The sequence below is a fragment of the Carassius auratus genome, chromosome 45 (assembly GCF_003368295.1).
Source record: "Carassius auratus strain Wakin chromosome 45, ASM336829v1, whole genome shotgun sequence".
NCBI lineage: Eukaryota > Metazoa > Chordata > Actinopteri > Cypriniformes > Cyprinidae > Carassius > Carassius auratus.
Window position 1 is genome coordinate 9,762,525 of NC_039287.1, and position 16,941 is coordinate 9,779,465.

General features: G+C 39.4%; 1 protein-coding gene and 1 pseudogene across 3 annotated transcripts; one reads left to right on the forward strand and one right to left on the reverse strand.

Annotated features, from left to right (window-relative positions):
* Positions 1 to 1,353: 1,353 nt before the first annotated feature.
* On the forward strand, positions 1,354 to 6,210 carry LOC113063208 (cleavage and polyadenylation specificity factor subunit 3-like; annotated as a pseudogene).
* Positions 6,211 to 6,326: 116 nt separating this feature from the next.
* Positions 6,327 to 16,916, reverse strand: LOC113063206 (disintegrin and metalloproteinase domain-containing protein 17-like). 3 transcript variants are annotated; one of them, XM_026233434.1, is made up of 20 exons: positions 16,610 to 16,916; positions 16,336 to 16,508; positions 15,309 to 15,441; positions 15,086 to 15,219; positions 14,907 to 14,995; positions 14,642 to 14,831; positions 14,270 to 14,397; positions 13,885 to 13,971; positions 13,694 to 13,804; positions 12,936 to 13,080; positions 12,716 to 12,807; positions 12,490 to 12,642; positions 12,195 to 12,394; positions 11,892 to 11,995; positions 9,182 to 9,316; positions 8,958 to 9,088; positions 8,760 to 8,838; positions 8,593 to 8,681; positions 8,068 to 8,124; positions 6,327 to 7,980 (listed from the first exon to the last, which is right to left on the reverse strand). In XM_026233434.1, the coding sequence occupies exons 2-20, from the start codon at positions 16,421 to 16,423 to the stop codon at positions 7,597 to 7,599; spliced, it is 2,529 nt and encodes an 842-aa protein (XP_026089219.1). In that variant the 5' UTR covers positions 16,424 to 16,508; positions 16,610 to 16,916; the 3' UTR covers positions 6,327 to 7,596. The 3 variants fall into 3 exon arrangements, with proteins under 3 accessions (XP_026089219.1, XP_026089218.1, XP_026089220.1); XM_026233433.1 differs by having other exon boundaries at positions 16,336 to 16,916; XM_026233435.1 differs by lacking the exons at positions 15,309 to 15,441; positions 16,336 to 16,508; positions 16,610 to 16,916 and having other exon boundaries at positions 14,907 to 15,016; positions 15,086 to 15,213.
* Between the last annotated feature and the right edge of the window lie 25 nt (positions 16,917 to 16,941).

A 16,941-nucleotide genomic window follows, 5' to 3' on the forward strand; every position in this document is an offset into this window, starting at 1 on the left:
AAGATACAGTTCGTAGTTTTTCATATTTGCGCACATCGCGCTAGCCTGTATATTATACTGTCTGTACATCAGTATTATTGTCATTGTAAAGGTGTTTTACCTCTTCCAAAGTGGCAACTGTATTCCTACAGTGAGCCATGCGCGTGCAGAAAACCGAAGTTGTTGGTGCTTTATAGTCCTCACTGGTAATGTCCATAAACTCCGGTACTGTCAGTTGATCAGGCATGATTATTCCTTTTAAATCAAGACTAAAGCCAAGACAAGAAACATAAAGTTTGATAAATGTTGTCCTTTACTAAAAGACTGCGCAAAACCCAATTCAAGCCCAGTCCGTGTTATTCATTCCTTAAAGTATTTTGTTTAAAATTTTCCACATGGAGTCCAAACAGATCCAAAGAGAAAAAGTGGCAATGAGAAGTTAATTCGTCCTTGAACAAGAGAGTTGGATAGCTCCATCACACGCGCAACTGCCCAGATCAACGCTTCTGGATTGTACCCATTCGTAGTACCTGTACAGTAGAAGTTCACTTTACATTTCATTTATAGGCGGATTCATTTCACCCGTCAATCATATCCAGTCCGCCAATGAGAGAGAACTCCCAATCTCGTTGTCCAATCAGAGTTTGGGGATGTAACCTGACGCTGGAAACCTGAAAAGCTGAAAACATTTTAGAAAAGACAATACAGTTTTAACGAAGCACCAATCATCTACACAGTATTCTAACAAAATGTTGACTATATACAGTGGCACGATTCATTATTATACTTGCAACAAATAATTTTTGGATTCATTCGTAAGCTCTTTCTCTCTCTCAAATGAGCTTTATTGGCATAACTTGCACAAGCCATTGTCCATTACATGAATAAGGAGTAAACGATTATATAATACATAAACAAAAAAACAAGAATAGATCCGTAAAATAATTAAGTAAAAAAAGTACATGTATACTTTCTTTCTTTCTTTTTCACAAACAAGAAAACATATTTAACACTTTGTTGAAAAGTACAACAGTACAACAGTACAACATGTAAGAAATTATCTTACTTCAGTTTTGTCCACTGACTGAGTTTGTGACAGGCTGATACAGATCTTGCTGCTTTTGTGATAATTTTTGGACTTTTCCCCTTAAATGTGACTTCATTAATTATTTTTTTTTTTTTTTTGCAATGCCATAAAAATTTTTTAATATGTTGTATATATATATATATATATATATATATATATATAATAGTTTTTTTTTCTAGCCTAATTGAGCTTGTGTAATTGTGACAAACTATTTAACTATACGCTTTAGCTAACTTTTGTTCTTTTTCTTTATTTTCCCTCCGAACTTTTATTTTGACGTATTCATGACTACACACCGGAAGTACTTTTGCCATGTCCATAGTGCGTGGTTTTCAGTGCGCATGGAGGTTGTCTATTATTATTATTAGAAATATCGATGGATAATTAAATAAGTAACACTAAGTTAAACAAAAAATACATTAAAAGCATGGCTACAAAACGTAAAGCGGATGTCCCAGTTCCTGCAGAAGAGAGTGATCAGCTCCTCATAAGACCGCTGTGAGTTCAGTTCATTCAGACTGCGTTCAACAGTAGTTCTGTTCTGCGCCAAATGTTTTGTTGACTTACTGTTTGACTTACAGTTTGCAAATAATAAAACAATATTTAACTGGACCAAAAGGACATTAAAGATGTTTTGCACCCGTGTTAATCCTTTCTCTGAGTACTGTAACTGTGATCTTTACTGTGATGTTTCTAACAGAGGAGCTGGTCAAGAGGTGGGCAGGTCCTGTATCATCCTGGAGTTCAAGGGTCGTAAAATCATGGTAAACACAATTTTGTGCTCTGTCCTACTTTTGATGGATTGTATTGACAGATGTGTTTTTGACATGTTATGTCTTTGCAGCTGGACTGTGGCATCCACCCTGGATTGGAGGGCATGGATGCATTGCCTTACATTGATTTGATCGACCCAGCTGAGATTGACCTGCTCCTCATCAGCCAGTGAGTCCCATTCTCTAAATAAAAGATATGAAGTCATTGCCATCTAACTATATGTTAACCACCAATTTTTGTCTGGCAGTTTTCACTTGGACCATTGCGGCGCCTTGCCATGGTTTTTACAGAAGACGAGTTTCAAAGGGAGGACTTTCATGACCATGCCACCAAAGCCATTTACCGCTGGTTGCTTTCAGACTATGTGAAAGTCAGGTACACCAAAGCTCTTGTTTCAATAAAACGCCACTTTAACAGTTTATTTGTTTATACAGAGCCAGCTCTAATATATTGTCTGGTTTCCTTGTTCTTGAAGCAACATCTCAGCGGATGATATGCTGTACACTGAGACCGATCTAGAAGAAAGCATGGACAAGATTGAGACCATCAACTTCCATGAAGTGAAGGAGGTGGCCGGCATCAAGTTTTGGTGCTACCACGCAGGTCATGTTTTGGGAGCAGCCATGTTCATGATCGAGATTGCAGGAGTGAAGGTCGGTGAAGTTTATTCATTCAGATCTTTTCAGCAACACTCTCACACTGTTTGTGCTAATGATCATGGTCATTCTCTTCAGCTACTGTACACAGGAGATTTCTCCCGTCAAGAAGACAGACATCTCATGGCAGCTGAGATTCCCAGCGTCAAACCAGACATTCTGATCACAGTGTGTACTCGTCCTATCTGGCAATATGATTTCTTTGTGCAGAGTTCAACAAATGATGTCTTCTCTGGCCCCACCACAAACACTCTTTACTGTAATTGACAGTTTATTTACAAAATAAATTAGTTACACCATCTTCTTTTCTATTCGTGTAGGAGTCTACATATGGCACGCACATTCATGAGAAGAGAGAGGAGAGAGAGGCTCGTTTCTGTAACACAGTCCATGACATAGTGAACCGCGAGGGCCGCTGTCTCATCCCCCGTGTTTGCTTTGGGTCGAGCCCAGGAGCTGCTGCTCATTTTAGGTGAAGTCCAGTAGTCCAGACTCTCAGCCTTATCATCAATAATGCCTTACTGAACTTCTGCATGTCCTCTATTTCAGACGAATACTGGCAGAATCACCCTGAACTCCATGACATTCCCATCTACTATGCCTCATCCCTGGCAAAGAAGTGCATGGCTGTGTACCAGACCTATGTGAACGCCATGAACGACAAGATCCGCAGGCCATCAACATCAACAACCCGTTTGTCTTCAAGCATATCAGCAATCTCAAGGTCTTCAAATCTGGGAATAATAGACCAGGCAGAGCTTAGATTTGAGCTTGGCTTAGTCATTCTGTTAGTTGCTCTTGCTTGCTTTTTAAAAAACTTGTGTGTTCTCCTCCAGAGCATGGGACCATTTCGATGACATTGGCCCTAGTGTGGTGATGGCATCTCCAGGTATGATGCAGAGCGGTCTTTCCAGAGAGCTTTTTGAGAGCTGGTGCACCGACAAGAGGAACGGTGTCATCATAGCAGGTTATTGTGTGGAAGGCACGCTCGCCAAGGTGAAGCTCCTTGATCTCCAGCCACAATATCACCTCAGATCAGCATCAGCATTAAACCTGCCCTAACCCTGTTTTCTCTTCAGCATATCATGTCTGAGCCAGAGGAGATCACCACCATGTCAGGACAGAAGCTTCCGCTGAAGATGTCCGTGGACTATATCTCCTTCTCTGCTCATACGGACTACCAGCAGACCAGCGAGTTCATCCGAGCTCTGAAACCTCCTCATGTGGTAAGTGATGGTCACGGCAGCAGGTCATCAGGTTCTAGATCAGGTGTCAGGTTATTGTTGTGGTTTTCAGATCCTGGTCCATGGAGAGCAGAATGAGATGGCTCGACTGAAAGCGGCTCTGATAAGAGAGTATGAGGACAATGATGAGGTTCACATTGAGGTGCATAACCCTCGTAACACTGAGGCCGTCACGCTGAACTTCAGAGGAGAGAAACTGGCTAAGGTGAGACCGCAGCTGTCTCTTCAGTTTTCCCTGTTTTGCTCGCTCATATCCGCAATTATTCTGGGTACACACCAGAAGATAATCAGGCTGATTTTGGGGCCGATTTCCCCCCTTCCGACAATCCTAGCTATGTCCCCGATTATCTTGATGGTTCTATAGATGATTTTATCAGATTTTACCGTGGTGTGAGGTGTGTTAAGTGTGTCCAAACCTGATCGGAAGAACGTCTGAGCCGCCCCGATAGCGAATCAAATTTGAAAGTGGAAATCACAAAGTGAAATTGATGTGGACAGCAGAGATGGAGGATCAGCTTGTTGATTTGTGGCAACGGCACAAATGTTTATACAACGTGTTGTGTATAAAATTATTCCAAACGCTATCATTGCAATGTCTTCCTGCATATCATCCGCCATGCTTATTCTGAAGTCTCTCGAGATTCCCAGTGTTCACAGTCGAGACTCTGGTTGAGAATCTGTTCGTGTGTGAGGTGCTGTCTTTGTCACATCATGGCACACCACACACTATAGGAGCAAAACGGTTAAATCTAGGATTTTTTATCCTCCTGTTTGTGATCCATTACATTTCGAAAATCTTATAAGATGTAAAAAATATTTTGGTGTGTACCCAGCATTAGATCCAGCTACTGTAGTAGTTAGTCAAAATAATAATCAAAAACCGTTCTTCTGCCAAGTTAAATGATTGATTAGTTTCATCCTGACTATACTAACATTTTTCTTTAGATTTAATGAACCCTTAATGAAACATCTTGAACTCTTTCTTTCTTTTTGTTATTATTTACATATATATTTTTTTTGGTCTTTTAAGGTGATGGGCTCTCTTGCGGATAAGAAGTGTGGGCAGGGTCAGCGGGTGTCGGGCATCCTGGTGAAAAAGAACTTCAGTTATCACATCCTCGCCCCCTCTGACCTCTCCAGTGAGCTGGTGTTTGTGATCACTTCAGGTGTTTCATATATGTCTGAGTGTGCGGTTCTCACACCTGCTCTTTTGTTTTTTTCTTTATGATGCAGATTACACTGATCTGGCCATGAGCACAGTGAAACAGACTCAAGCCATTCCCTTCACCGGCCCTTTTCCCTTGCTTTTGAGTCAGCTACGGCACCTGACAGGTGTGTATACCTCTGGGTGTTTTGGTGATTTCATATGTGGTGCTCATCATGCGTGCGTTTGTTATAGGTGATGTGGAGGAGATTGAGATCTCGGAGAAGAGCACGCTGAGAGTCTTTAACAGCATCACGGTGGTTCATGATCAAAATGTGGTCTTGTTGGAGGTGAGGCGGCACAGCAGTCATTCACACACCAGTCTGAAGTGACTCGGGTTGATTGTGTGTCTGTGTGTCTGTCGTGTTCTTCCTCTAGTGGTTTGCCAATCCTCTGAATGACATGTACGCTGACGCTGTGACCACAGTGGTGCTGGAGGTGCAGTCAAACCCTAAAGCTCAGAAAGGTGGATGCTTTTTACCAGCTTAACGGCTCTTATGCTCTCATTTATTTCCATTCTTCCTTTCTCTTTTCATTGTCTTTCTTTGTTGCTTTCTTCCTGTTTCTTGCTTGAATGGATTCCTTTATTTCCTTCATTCCATCCATCCGTACCATCTTTCTTTCTGTCTTTTTCATTGTAGCTGTTCAGCCCCAAGAAAAGAAGGTGGATGTGAGTGTTTTCCAGAGCAGATTGCTGAAAATGTTCCAGTAAGTTCATCCTCGCATCACTCGGCTTACTGTCAGTGATATTTATGATGAACTAAATTCTGTTTCTGCATCAATCTGCAGAGACATGTTTGGAGAAGAATGTGTCGACTTTAAAGACAAGAACTGTCTCGCTGTAAGTGTCGATGGGAAAACTGCCTTCATCGACTTGGAAACCCGAGTAAGCACAACACTCTGTGATCCGTACACACTTATGTTTTATGGGAAGACAAGTCTTCTTATTCTTGTCTTTTGATATTTGTGTTCAGACTGCAGAATACGAGGAGGCCAATTCTGAAGATGATTCTCTCAGAGAAATGGTGGAGCTCGCTGTACAAAGGCTGTATGAAGCCATGAACCCTGTCATGTGAGATGGGCTTTTCATTCGCTTAAGGAACTTTTGTGATCAGGGTCCATCTAATTTGAACTACTTCAACCAGATACTGGACGGGCCAAAGCACTTGAATTGAACCATTGAAATGAAGTTAAAATCAAATGTAAAACAGTTAAAGGTAAATGTTGATACTGTGTGCAGTCTCTTTCAATTCTTGTATGTAGTGACCATTTTAAAGTCATTTTTTTTTGTTTTTTTTTATTTCATTTCACATTTTTATGTTTAGGAAAATGAGCTGTAATTTCAGATCCAATCTACTGATTTAATAAAAGAGGTCTTTGAGTCGAGCTGAGGTTGACACTTTATTTAAAAATGAAGGCTTGCAAAATATACCAAGTTACGCAAATATCTAACACACCGATACAAAACACTGTCTTAATATTCAATACTTTCTCTCTTGTCCCGTCACAACATTGTGAGGAACCATGCAGTCGGAGTATTACGGGCACGTTTCTTAGCAAAAAAAAAAAAAAAAAAAAGTTTCACAGGATTTGACACCAGAGAATAAAAGCACGCTTTCAGGGTTGGATGACGTAATAAGATCTAGTACGTAGAATTGACACTAGTATGCTTGATGTTTTACAAGATTAGCACCGATACATTCCCAATTACCTTGTTGAACAAGATTCAGAATAAAAGTGACATTGTCATACTCCCTTTTTGAGTTTTCCTGGTAGATTATATAACAAAACACAGAGTAAACAAAGATTTCACAATACAAATAAAAAAACAAACAAATAAAATACAAGGCACTTTGGATGCTGATCTCAAAGCAGTGTTCATCAGTTCATGAACATCATGAACATTGTCTAACTCGTCTGTCTTTTGATTTTACTAATGACTTTGGTGTCTCATATAAAGCCAATGAGCCAAAACCTTTCTCATTTACCAAATACCGTATCTATAACAGCTGCTGGTACAACTGATTCCAGAACAATAGAAAGAAGAGACGATATCTGAAAATATCAAATTCCCCTAAAAAGTCAGATTGTCTTTTGCAAACAGTTAAAAGGAAAAACACAAGCTTGTGTTCTACAGAGAATACGAAACAATTTGCTGGTGAGTGTCAAGAGCACATAGATGTAAAATATAACCGGTATATTCATAACATAATGGTTCTCATGATTTGTTTGCAACCTCCAAGACAAAAACAGACATGTAAACGTCTTTGTATTGGGCAGTCAAGCTGTAACAATCTATAACAATGAAGCTGGTCATGTGTAGATAACGCTGATGAGTGACATCCGGTATGTTTGTGTGTGTGTAAGTGCATATTGCTTAATCCTAACAGGTCGGAGTTACTATCAAATGCCTAGTTATTGAATCATTGCAATTTAGTGATCCAGTTGCAGCAGTAGTATACTGAGTAAACTATCCCTTTAAAACATACTGCATTCTGGTTATTTTTAATACTGGTGCTGTTAGCACACATTGCAGATCAATGATTATGTATCGCTTGTTCTGCTCAACTTTGAGCATTCCCAATCATATTCCCTTAGAATATTCTTCAATCATAGTCACATTTTTTCCACCATTCATTTATACAATTGCACTTAACATTCAGTCTCCTTGCTATTACTCCGTCCATGTCTCTTTACTCTGAAGGACATGGCATTCTCTCGGTTCTCTGTCAGATCGTCAAAGGAGCGTGACGCGGAGCCGGAAGTAGGGAAGTCTTCTCCCAGGGCTTGTTCATCCAGGTGGGAATCATAGCTGGGATCTTCTTGGATGGTGGCCATGCGTTGGGGCTCTATTGTAGGGAGAGGATTTGGGGTTGGAGCTGGAGGTGGAGCCACCTGAGAGACGGAGACAGGGGGTGTGCTGGTCTGCAGAGGTCCAGACGTCTGGAAGCGTGGCACTGCTGAGGAGCCTGAGGATGTGGGTGGTTTGAAGATCCGCACTGAGGCTGATTCTAGACTGCTCAGGAGCTCTGCATTCTAGAACAGTACATAACCAGTGTCATTGGTTACACTTCATAATAGGTTAAAGAAAATAATCTTTTCGGTTTTCTGATTGGTACTTACACTGGGGTAGAAGAGTGATTTTGTGTTCAATTGATACTGCTGGTCAAGTTTCTTATCCTAGACAATGAGATAGAGATGTTGAGAAAAAACCGTTTTTGGAATGGTCCTTTCATTATTGCAACTTCAAATATATTGCATTTAATATATGAAATATGTATTATCAGTGCTCTTTTGCTTTGAAATCAATCAAGTTTTTCTCAAATTTTGCACTGAAGCAAGTGAAATGTGTTAAATCAGGCCGTCTTCTAAGAGTCTGATTTAGATTTTCTCTTGGTGTAAATAGACATTTAGCCTGTGATTCATTTCAACTTTTTATGGTCCAAAAAATATATTTAGTTTTGCTTTTGGTGTAAATAGACATTTTGTTTGTGATTTATAAAAAATATTTATATTTCTTGCAGGAAGCAAGATATCCCTCTGATTATGTTTTATTTTTCATTTCACTTTCAGTGTAAATAGACCTTTTGTCTGCAATTCATTTCACTTATTCGTTTCACTCTTGGCATAAATAGTCCTTTGACTCACCACACAATGGACCAGAATGCTGAGAGGGATCCAGAAAAGCAGTGAAAAGACCACCACTGAGCCAACAATGTTATCAGCCAGAAACTTCCCTGAGAACACAGACACAGGTCTCATTCCTCCACTGGATGTCAAGTGAGAAAAAATCACTGTGTTCACAGATAACTTACCAAAAGTATTGATGTCCAACTTATCAATGAAATCCCACAACCTCTCAATAACATCCTGGACTTGTTTATTGCATTTGCCCTGGGAAATGAGAGGAAATGTTTTAATAATTGAACGCAAACCATTTCCACTTGTCAACTGGAAAAGCTTTAATAGACGTGTCTTTACATAACTGTAAAGTATGCTGTAAAGTCACTCACCACTCCATCACAAAAGCCCACAGTGCAGGGTTTGCCTTTCCGCAGATAGAGGTGGTTACCCTTGTCATTCACATAAGGAGCACAGACAGCATTCTTATCCCTACAGCACACCTTACAGGAGTTGACTGTCTCTGAAAAATGACACACAGGAAAAGTTAAAAAAGGTCATGTTTATTTGAGACCGATGTTACAACAGTATTAGCGTTATCAGCAGGTCTGTTTACCATTGCATGCACACGACTTCAGGTTCTTCACAGCTTCACAGAACGGGATGCACTCTCCGTTCAGACACCGGCCATTGTCCACACAGATGGTCTCGTCGGGGAGGTTCTCTGGAGGAGGGCACTCATTGCTGTGTCCTGTAAGAAGCGAAGAACAACAGACTTTCAGTGAGGACAAAGGGCTAGACAAATGCAGTCAAAGTTCATCAGTAAGGAATTTTGCTTAAAGAAAAATAGCCTGTCTGTAGCAGATTTTTGTGCATTGCAACACCGTTTACATGACATTTAAGCACATTTTCTTACCAAGTTTTCATTACCATAATGCACCTGCAAATTTACTTTCAAAATCTTTTGCAATTCTCATTATACAATCATAAAATCTCAACTATACCAACTACTGGAATGGTATAAAAATATTTCCTAACTAAATATAATACAGCATAATTTCTTTGCATTTCAAAGGGAATGGAATATATATATATATATATTTTTTTTTATTATTATTATGATATTAAGTGCCTTCATAATGCAAAATATTTTACCACAAAAACCTATAAAAAAAATATACAGTCTTGTTCAAAATAATAGCAGTACAATGTGACTAACCAGAATAATCAAGGTTTTTCGTATATTTTTTTATTGCTACGTGGCAAACAAGTTACCAGTAGGTTCAGTAGATTCTCAGAAAACAAATGAGACCCAGCATTCATGATATGCACGCTCTTAAGGCTGTGCAATTGGGCAATTAGTTGAATTAGTTGAAAGGGGTGTGTTCAAAAAAATAGCAGTGTGGCATTCAATCACTGAGGTCATCAATTTTGTGAAGAAACAGGTGTGAATCAGGTGGCCCCTATTTAAGGATGAAGCCAACACTTGTTGAACATGCATTTGAAAGCTGAGGAAAATGGGTCGTTCAAGACATTGTTCAGAAGAACAGCGTACTTTGATTAAAAAGTTGATTAGAGAGGGGAAAACCTATAAAGAGGTGCAAAAAATGATAGGCTGTTCAGCTAAAATGATCTCCAATGCCTTAAAATGGAGAGCAAAACCAGAGAGACGTGGAAGAAAACGGAAGACAACCATCAAAATGGATAGACGAATAACCAGAATGGCAAAGGCTCAGCCAATGATCACCTCCAGGATGATCCAAGACAGTCTGGAGTTACCTGTAAGTACTGTGACAGTTAGAAGACGTCTGTGTGAAGCTAATCTATTTTCAAGAATCCCCCGCAAAGTCCCTCATTTAAAAAAAAGGCATGTGCAGAAGAGGTTACAATTTGCCAAAGAACACATTAACTGGCCTAAAGATAAATGGAGGAAAATTTTGTGGACTGATGAGAGTAAAATTGTTCTTTTTGGGTCCAAGGGCCACAGGCAGTTTGTGAGACGACCCCCAAACTCTGAATTCAAGCCACAGTACACAGTGAAGACAGTGAAGCATGGAGGTGCAAGCATCATGATATGGGCATGTTTCTCCTACTATGGTGTTGGGCCTATTTATCGCATACCAGGGATCATGGATCAGTTTGCATATGTTAAAATACTTGAAGAGGTCATGTTGCCCTATGCTGAAGAGGACATGCCCTTGAAATGGTTGTTTCAACAAGACAATGACCCAAAACACACTAGTAAACGGGCAAAGTCTTGGTTCCAAACCAACAAAATTAATGTTATGGAGTGGCCAGCCCAATCTCCAGACCTTAATCCAATTGAGAACTTGTGGGGTGATATCAAAAATGCTGTTTCTGAAGCAAAACCAAGAAATGTGAATGAATTGTGGAATGTTGTTAAAGAATCATGGAGTGGAATAACAGCTGAGAGGTGCCACAAGTTGGTTGACTCCATGCCACACAGATGTCAAGCAGTTTTAAAAAACTGTGGTCATACAACTAAATATTAGTTTAGTGATTCACAGGATTGCTAAATCCCAGAAAAAAAAAAATGTTTGTACAAAATAGTTTTGAGTTTGTACAGTCAAAGGTAGACACTGCTATTTTTTTGAACACACCCCTTTCAACTAATTGCCCAATTGCACAGCCTTAAGAGCGTGCATATCATGAATGCTGGGTCTTGTTTGTTTTCTGAGAATCTACTGAACCTACTGGTAACTTGTTTGCCACGTAGCAATAAAAAATATACGAAAAACCTTGATTATTCTGGTTAGTCACATTGTACTGCTATTATTTTGAACAAGACTGTACATGCAATTTTATATATATATATTCCTAACTGTAAAATCTATCTGTTGATTCTGGGCTGAAATATGACCTACACATATTACTGACAGGTCACATGAAATTTACACACAAACAGGATTATAATATATTTTTAAACTTATTCTCAAGCAGTATTGTTGTTCTTAAAATCTAGAAAAAATTGCTTTTCAACAATAAAATAAAATACAAATATAAGATGCTTAGAAATGTTGGCTTGGCAACTAACTGAAATAAGTTTAAGAAACAAATTAAAGCTACATAGAAATATATATAAAAAAGATCTAATTAAAATGACAAAAGCACATACAATTATTAAAGCAACCTAAACTGAAAATAAAAACTAATATTATAAATAAAGTTGATTCAAAATATTACTAAACACTACACTATAAACCATAAATAATACTTAAACTGTTCTCAATCTGAATTAATAATTTCCAGTTATATTCAAGTACATCCAATTATCTAAACTTGGAGTTTGTCAGCTTTTGCCTCACCTGTACAGTAAGAGCTACCCTTGCAAGTGGCATTCATTGGCTCCTGACACATCTTGCCCTGCTTCTCAAACATGCAGTCTTTGCAGCATGCACTGTTCCTGTCACTGGTGTAAAGAAAAAAAAATGACAGAAGTTACAGCATGGAACTGACATGAAAGAAACCCTGTGAGGTGTGAACGGATAATTCAACTTTTGGGATTTACAAGCGAGTAAATTACCACAGAATTTTCATTTAACGTGAACTGTCCCTTTAATTCAGCATCTCTGTGCATTTTTTCATGAGGCCACATGGAGGAGCTGTACCTGCACTGCACATTGGGCTGCAGTTTACAGTTTGACGTGCAGCAGCGGTCGCTGTTGAGGTGGAGCAGTCCGGGATCACACTCCTCACCTTCCTCCACCCGTGAGTTTCCACACACATTGCTGGTCCTCTTACTGAAGCAGGTGGAGGCCTTGGCCTTCAGTGTCTTTGCTATGGCGTTCTTACTGCAGGTTGAAAACAACTATAGAGGAGCACAAAAACATAACACTTACAAAATGATCATGTGACATTCAGAACAAGGACACCAAGCTGAATTCAAATCACCAAAGGACGTACTTTATTGTTAGAGTGGTCCCCGCTCACCGCGATGGGGTACATTACGTATCTGCCCCCCTGGTCTTCTCTGGGCGCGCAGTGCGGCATGTCATCTGGGTCATGAATGGCACCAAAGTTGTGACCAAGCTCATGGGTCGTAACCAAGTCTGCTTCCTGTTGGTATATATGGTCAGAAAATTGTTTTCCACATAAATAAATCAAGTAACATTTTTCGGACTTCACTTGCCTTGGTAAGAATGGTTTTCCCATAATTTTGAGTGCTGGTTAGTCCAGTGTTGAGGTATATATCACGGTTGTCATTTCCTGATGGAGGACACTCTTAAAACAGACAAACAACAACAACAACAACAACAACATATAACAAAACGTCTAAGTGTGGTGAAAACGTAAAACCAAATCAATACATCTATAATATGGTATATCTATATCTATAATATTGCACTCACTCTCAGAGCAAAGACCTCCAGGAAAGCCTGGTTTGGAAGGAGCCACGTACGCCAAGCCAAGTGTGCCTTCATCAAAATCCTGATATGTGAACAGATGAGCTAAGCACACCTCGGATGCATTATCTGCAATGTCAATGCTAAATTGCTGCAGGGGGAAGACAAAATGATTTTTTTTTACTACATTTATAGCACAGCGGTTTAATCCTGACCTTAATCTCAAGGCAAATCAGGAACTCTAAATTCCCTTGGGAATTTCTAAAGCACAGTTATGGAACTGGTTTTCTATCTACAAGCAAAGGTCTCTGGAACATTACATATCTGTACAATTTTACTGTACTTTTAATAAAGTAAATGCAGCCTTGGTGAAATTATATTTATCTTACTCACATCATACTTTTGAATTTTTTTTAAATCACTCAGATTTAGAATTCACATTTTTGAGGTATGACTATGAATCATTTCAAATGTGGAAGAAAATGTGAAAAAGTTAACCTCAAGACTTATTTTAATCAAAACTCCCACATAAATAGGCTAAATGATGGTAATTCTTATAACATTTCCATTCTTTCTTTTTCCTGGTTCTCTGCCAAAAAGTTTGCAGGAAGAAATGGACAGCTAAAACACAATAAACAAGTCCTCAATAATATTCTTCACTTGCAAGTATACAAGCAGCTCTCATTGTTTCAAATTAGAAGAGAATACAGAGAAGACGCTCTCATTAATCGAGTCATTCGCTCCAACAGCTCCAGCTCGCTCACCTCCAGGAGCTTCTTGACGTCCCAGACATTTTTGCTCTTCACAGGAGTCCCTTCCATGTTGAAGTGGGCACCTCCCGGCTCTACTTCTGTGGGTGTCTTGTTAATTATGATCTGTAAGAGACAAATTTATGTTTCCTGCTCCAAAATAGCATCTCGTTGGATCCCATGTTCCCTTAAAGAACCATGCTTACCTGCTGAATCTGAACTCCATAACCTTTAAACTCGTTATCCCAAGTTGTATTACGGTAGATGTCATCCACACGATCAATCAGCTCAATCTAAAACACATCAAAGGCAAATTTGTAAGACATCTGCCAACAATTTGATAAAACCCTCCTCTCAGATGACAGGTTTGAAATGGAAATGTAAGGTGCAATGCAATGATACTCAACCAGGGGACGGGGCCAACTTGGAGGCCTCAGCAAACTTTTAAGAGGGCAACAATATGACTTAAAATGATTCTATTCGAAGGTTGGGGGTAGGTAATATATTATGTTTTTTAAAGAAGTGTCTCATGCTCTTACCAATGCTGCATTTATCCCATCAAAAAGTAAAAGTAATATTCTATCTTTTTACCAGGTAGTTGAGGGTGGTGCTCTCCTCATTACGGCCCATGTATTTGAAAAAACGATAGTCGGCCACAAGCAGCAGAGGGCAGGTGTTCTTACTGTGGTCATGCGTCTGCCTTCTCTCTCTCAGGTGCGCTATGGAAGAGAAGCAATGGAGAGAAAAAGATGGAGAAAATAGACAAAGGGTGAGAAGATGGGAAACTTTACACATGGGTGACAAAACAACTGTGTAAAGAGGCGTCCCACATTACACTGTCTAGATTCAGCTCTGATAAGCAGGGGTGTCAGGTCTACTTTAAACCAGATGTGTTGTTACAGAGATTGAAATTTCAGGATTTGATAACATGTAAAACCTCGACAAATTCTCTCAAAGACTAACCATCCTCCTCCTCTTCATCTTCATATAGTGCTCTGGCTGCTCGCACACTTTCTGGAAGTATCTCGCTGGCATCTGCACTGATGTAGCCGCACACTTTTGGAGCCGCCAGCCGGCTCACGTTCCTGATGTCTTCAGAGCGATATACGAGCAGCCGATCGTCACCAGCGCTTTCCATAAACCTCCACAGTGGCTGAATGGTTTAAAAATCAATGTACTTCATTTGTTAAGGGGCATGAACTAATTCATATTTGTGATGCTATAATACCTCAATGTTGTATTCCGCTTCATCAGTAAGAATATGAGCAGTGAAGTCATTGTCGCCGATATGTGCTTGTACTCTGGAATTCTCCTCTCCTAGAAATCAAGGTAAAAAAACTACACATGAATGATTAGCTAGATTTTAAACATTTAGTGAGTACTTTAGATGTTAAAACACAGAGTTACCAATGACATGGCCAGTGAAGAAGTTTTCTCTCTGGACCTCGTACATCTCTTGAGCGCCGTTCTCTCCTACGATCACTGCCTTAAAATCATGGGTGAAGAGCTCTGTGTTGGTTGTCAGGTACAATTTGAAATGCCTGTGAAATATTTAGGAGAGTTTATCAAATGACTGAGCACTAATATTGACAGTGACATTGCGTCATGGACATGGGTGATGAGTATTCACCTCTGCAATGCAGTGAAACCGAGAAGTCTTTCTGCATGCGTTTGCGACTGGACTTCTCTCTTACGAACCGAATGCTGTTGAAGACTGGACAGCTGAAGAACATCAAAGTCTGACAGCAATGAGCTGAGCTGGTCTGAAAGAAGCACAGGAAACAACTGTATACCTGTCACTAAATGAGATTCATTTAGTGAATTAAGTGAATTTACTGCTCAGATAGATTTTCTCTCAACTATGGACACGAGAAAAAAAAAAAACAAAAAAAAAAAAAAAGGTAATTGCGACTTTATTTCTTGCAATTCCAAGTCTACGTCTGACAATTCCCATCTTCCTAGAATTGTGAGTTTATGACACAGTTACAACTTTATTTTCTCAGTTGTGTTTATATCTCACAATTTTAAGTTACCATCTTGCTATTCTCACTTTTTCTTAAAAAAAATGGACATTTATATCACAATTCCTACATTTTTCTCTTAATTCTGAGTATTGCAATCACGACATTTCTTCTCAGGATTCTGTTTACATCTTGGAATTCTGACTTGCAATTTCAGGTTTGTATCTTGCAAATAATTCTGACTTTTCCTTAGAATAGTGAGTTTATATCTCACAATCCTGACTTCTTTTATTTGAACTCTGAGTTTATTTGTCAGAATTCTGAGTTCCTCTTTTAAGAGCAAAAGATCTAAAAAAAAAAAAAAAAAGAAGAAGAAGAAGACTGGAATGGAACATAAAACCCCGAGTAAATGGGGTGGAAAAATAACTTTCACTACAGTCACGCAAATTTTCAGCCTTTGTGTTGTTTTGTGACATAGAAAACTCCTAAAAACGCTTTTGCAGTTTAGTTTCTCAAACTGTTTGCTGAAAGTCATTCCATTCAATGACAAAAACAAGGAGATCAGGGATTTGAAAGGATACAGTAGGGGGTTTGAAAAAGCGCAATATGCTATGACGGCGTCACCAACACAACACAATCTTTCAATGTACATGTATCCATAATGTTTTTAAATTATTCCCTTTCCCAATAACTCACCGTATTCGTCGTCTAGGACATCCCTAATGTGTCTCCTTGAGCATTCCGTCAGGAAAAAAGACGCCAGAAAGAAAACGATGCGTTTCATGGCGAGGACGTTAATACACAACACAGCACTTCACACAGCAGCGGCGTTTAATCCCATGGATTACCAATCCGCTTGAGATCAACATCTGGACATGGCCAAACAAATGCACACGCTCACATCTGGCTGGGTAAAACAAAGCCACAAAGTATCAATCGAGTATCAAAGAAGAAAAACAAAAACGCTCACTTCAAAACGCTCTCGTCCATGTCGCCTTAAGTTATAAAGAAAAAAATAGATTCACTCAAAACCAAATCAAGCCAACATCTGAGTGCGGTGAAATACCCGGAAGTATTTAATGTGGGATGGCTAGATCAGATTCTCGCGCCAGGAAATGACTATTAACTTTATCTAGAGATCGTGTTGATGGCGTTTTTAAAAGACTGATTTAAAGGGTTGATTTAAAATTCACGCGTGACTCTACACTGGACATTTTAAATGGGTTTTAGTCAGTGTATCCGTGAGTTACGTAAGAGGATAAGCTCTCGGGCTGTGTCTCAAACCTTGTGTGCGGTCTATAT

Excerpts from the sequence above, each read along its gene's own strand:
- LOC113063206 (XM_026233434.1), bottom strand. The coding sequence starts at position 16,423 with ATGAAACGCATCGTTTTCTTTCTGGCGTCTTTTTTCCTGACGGAATGC. Across the intron at positions 9,089-9,181 it reads GAAGTCGTGTGCATGCAATG|AGACAGTCAACTCCTGTAAG; the intron begins GTAAACAGACCT and ends GTCATTTTTCAG. Across the intron at positions 8,125-8,592 it reads GCATTCTGGTCCATTGTGTG|GATAAGAAACTTGACCAGCA; the intron begins GTGAGTCAAAGG and ends CTCATTGTCTAG.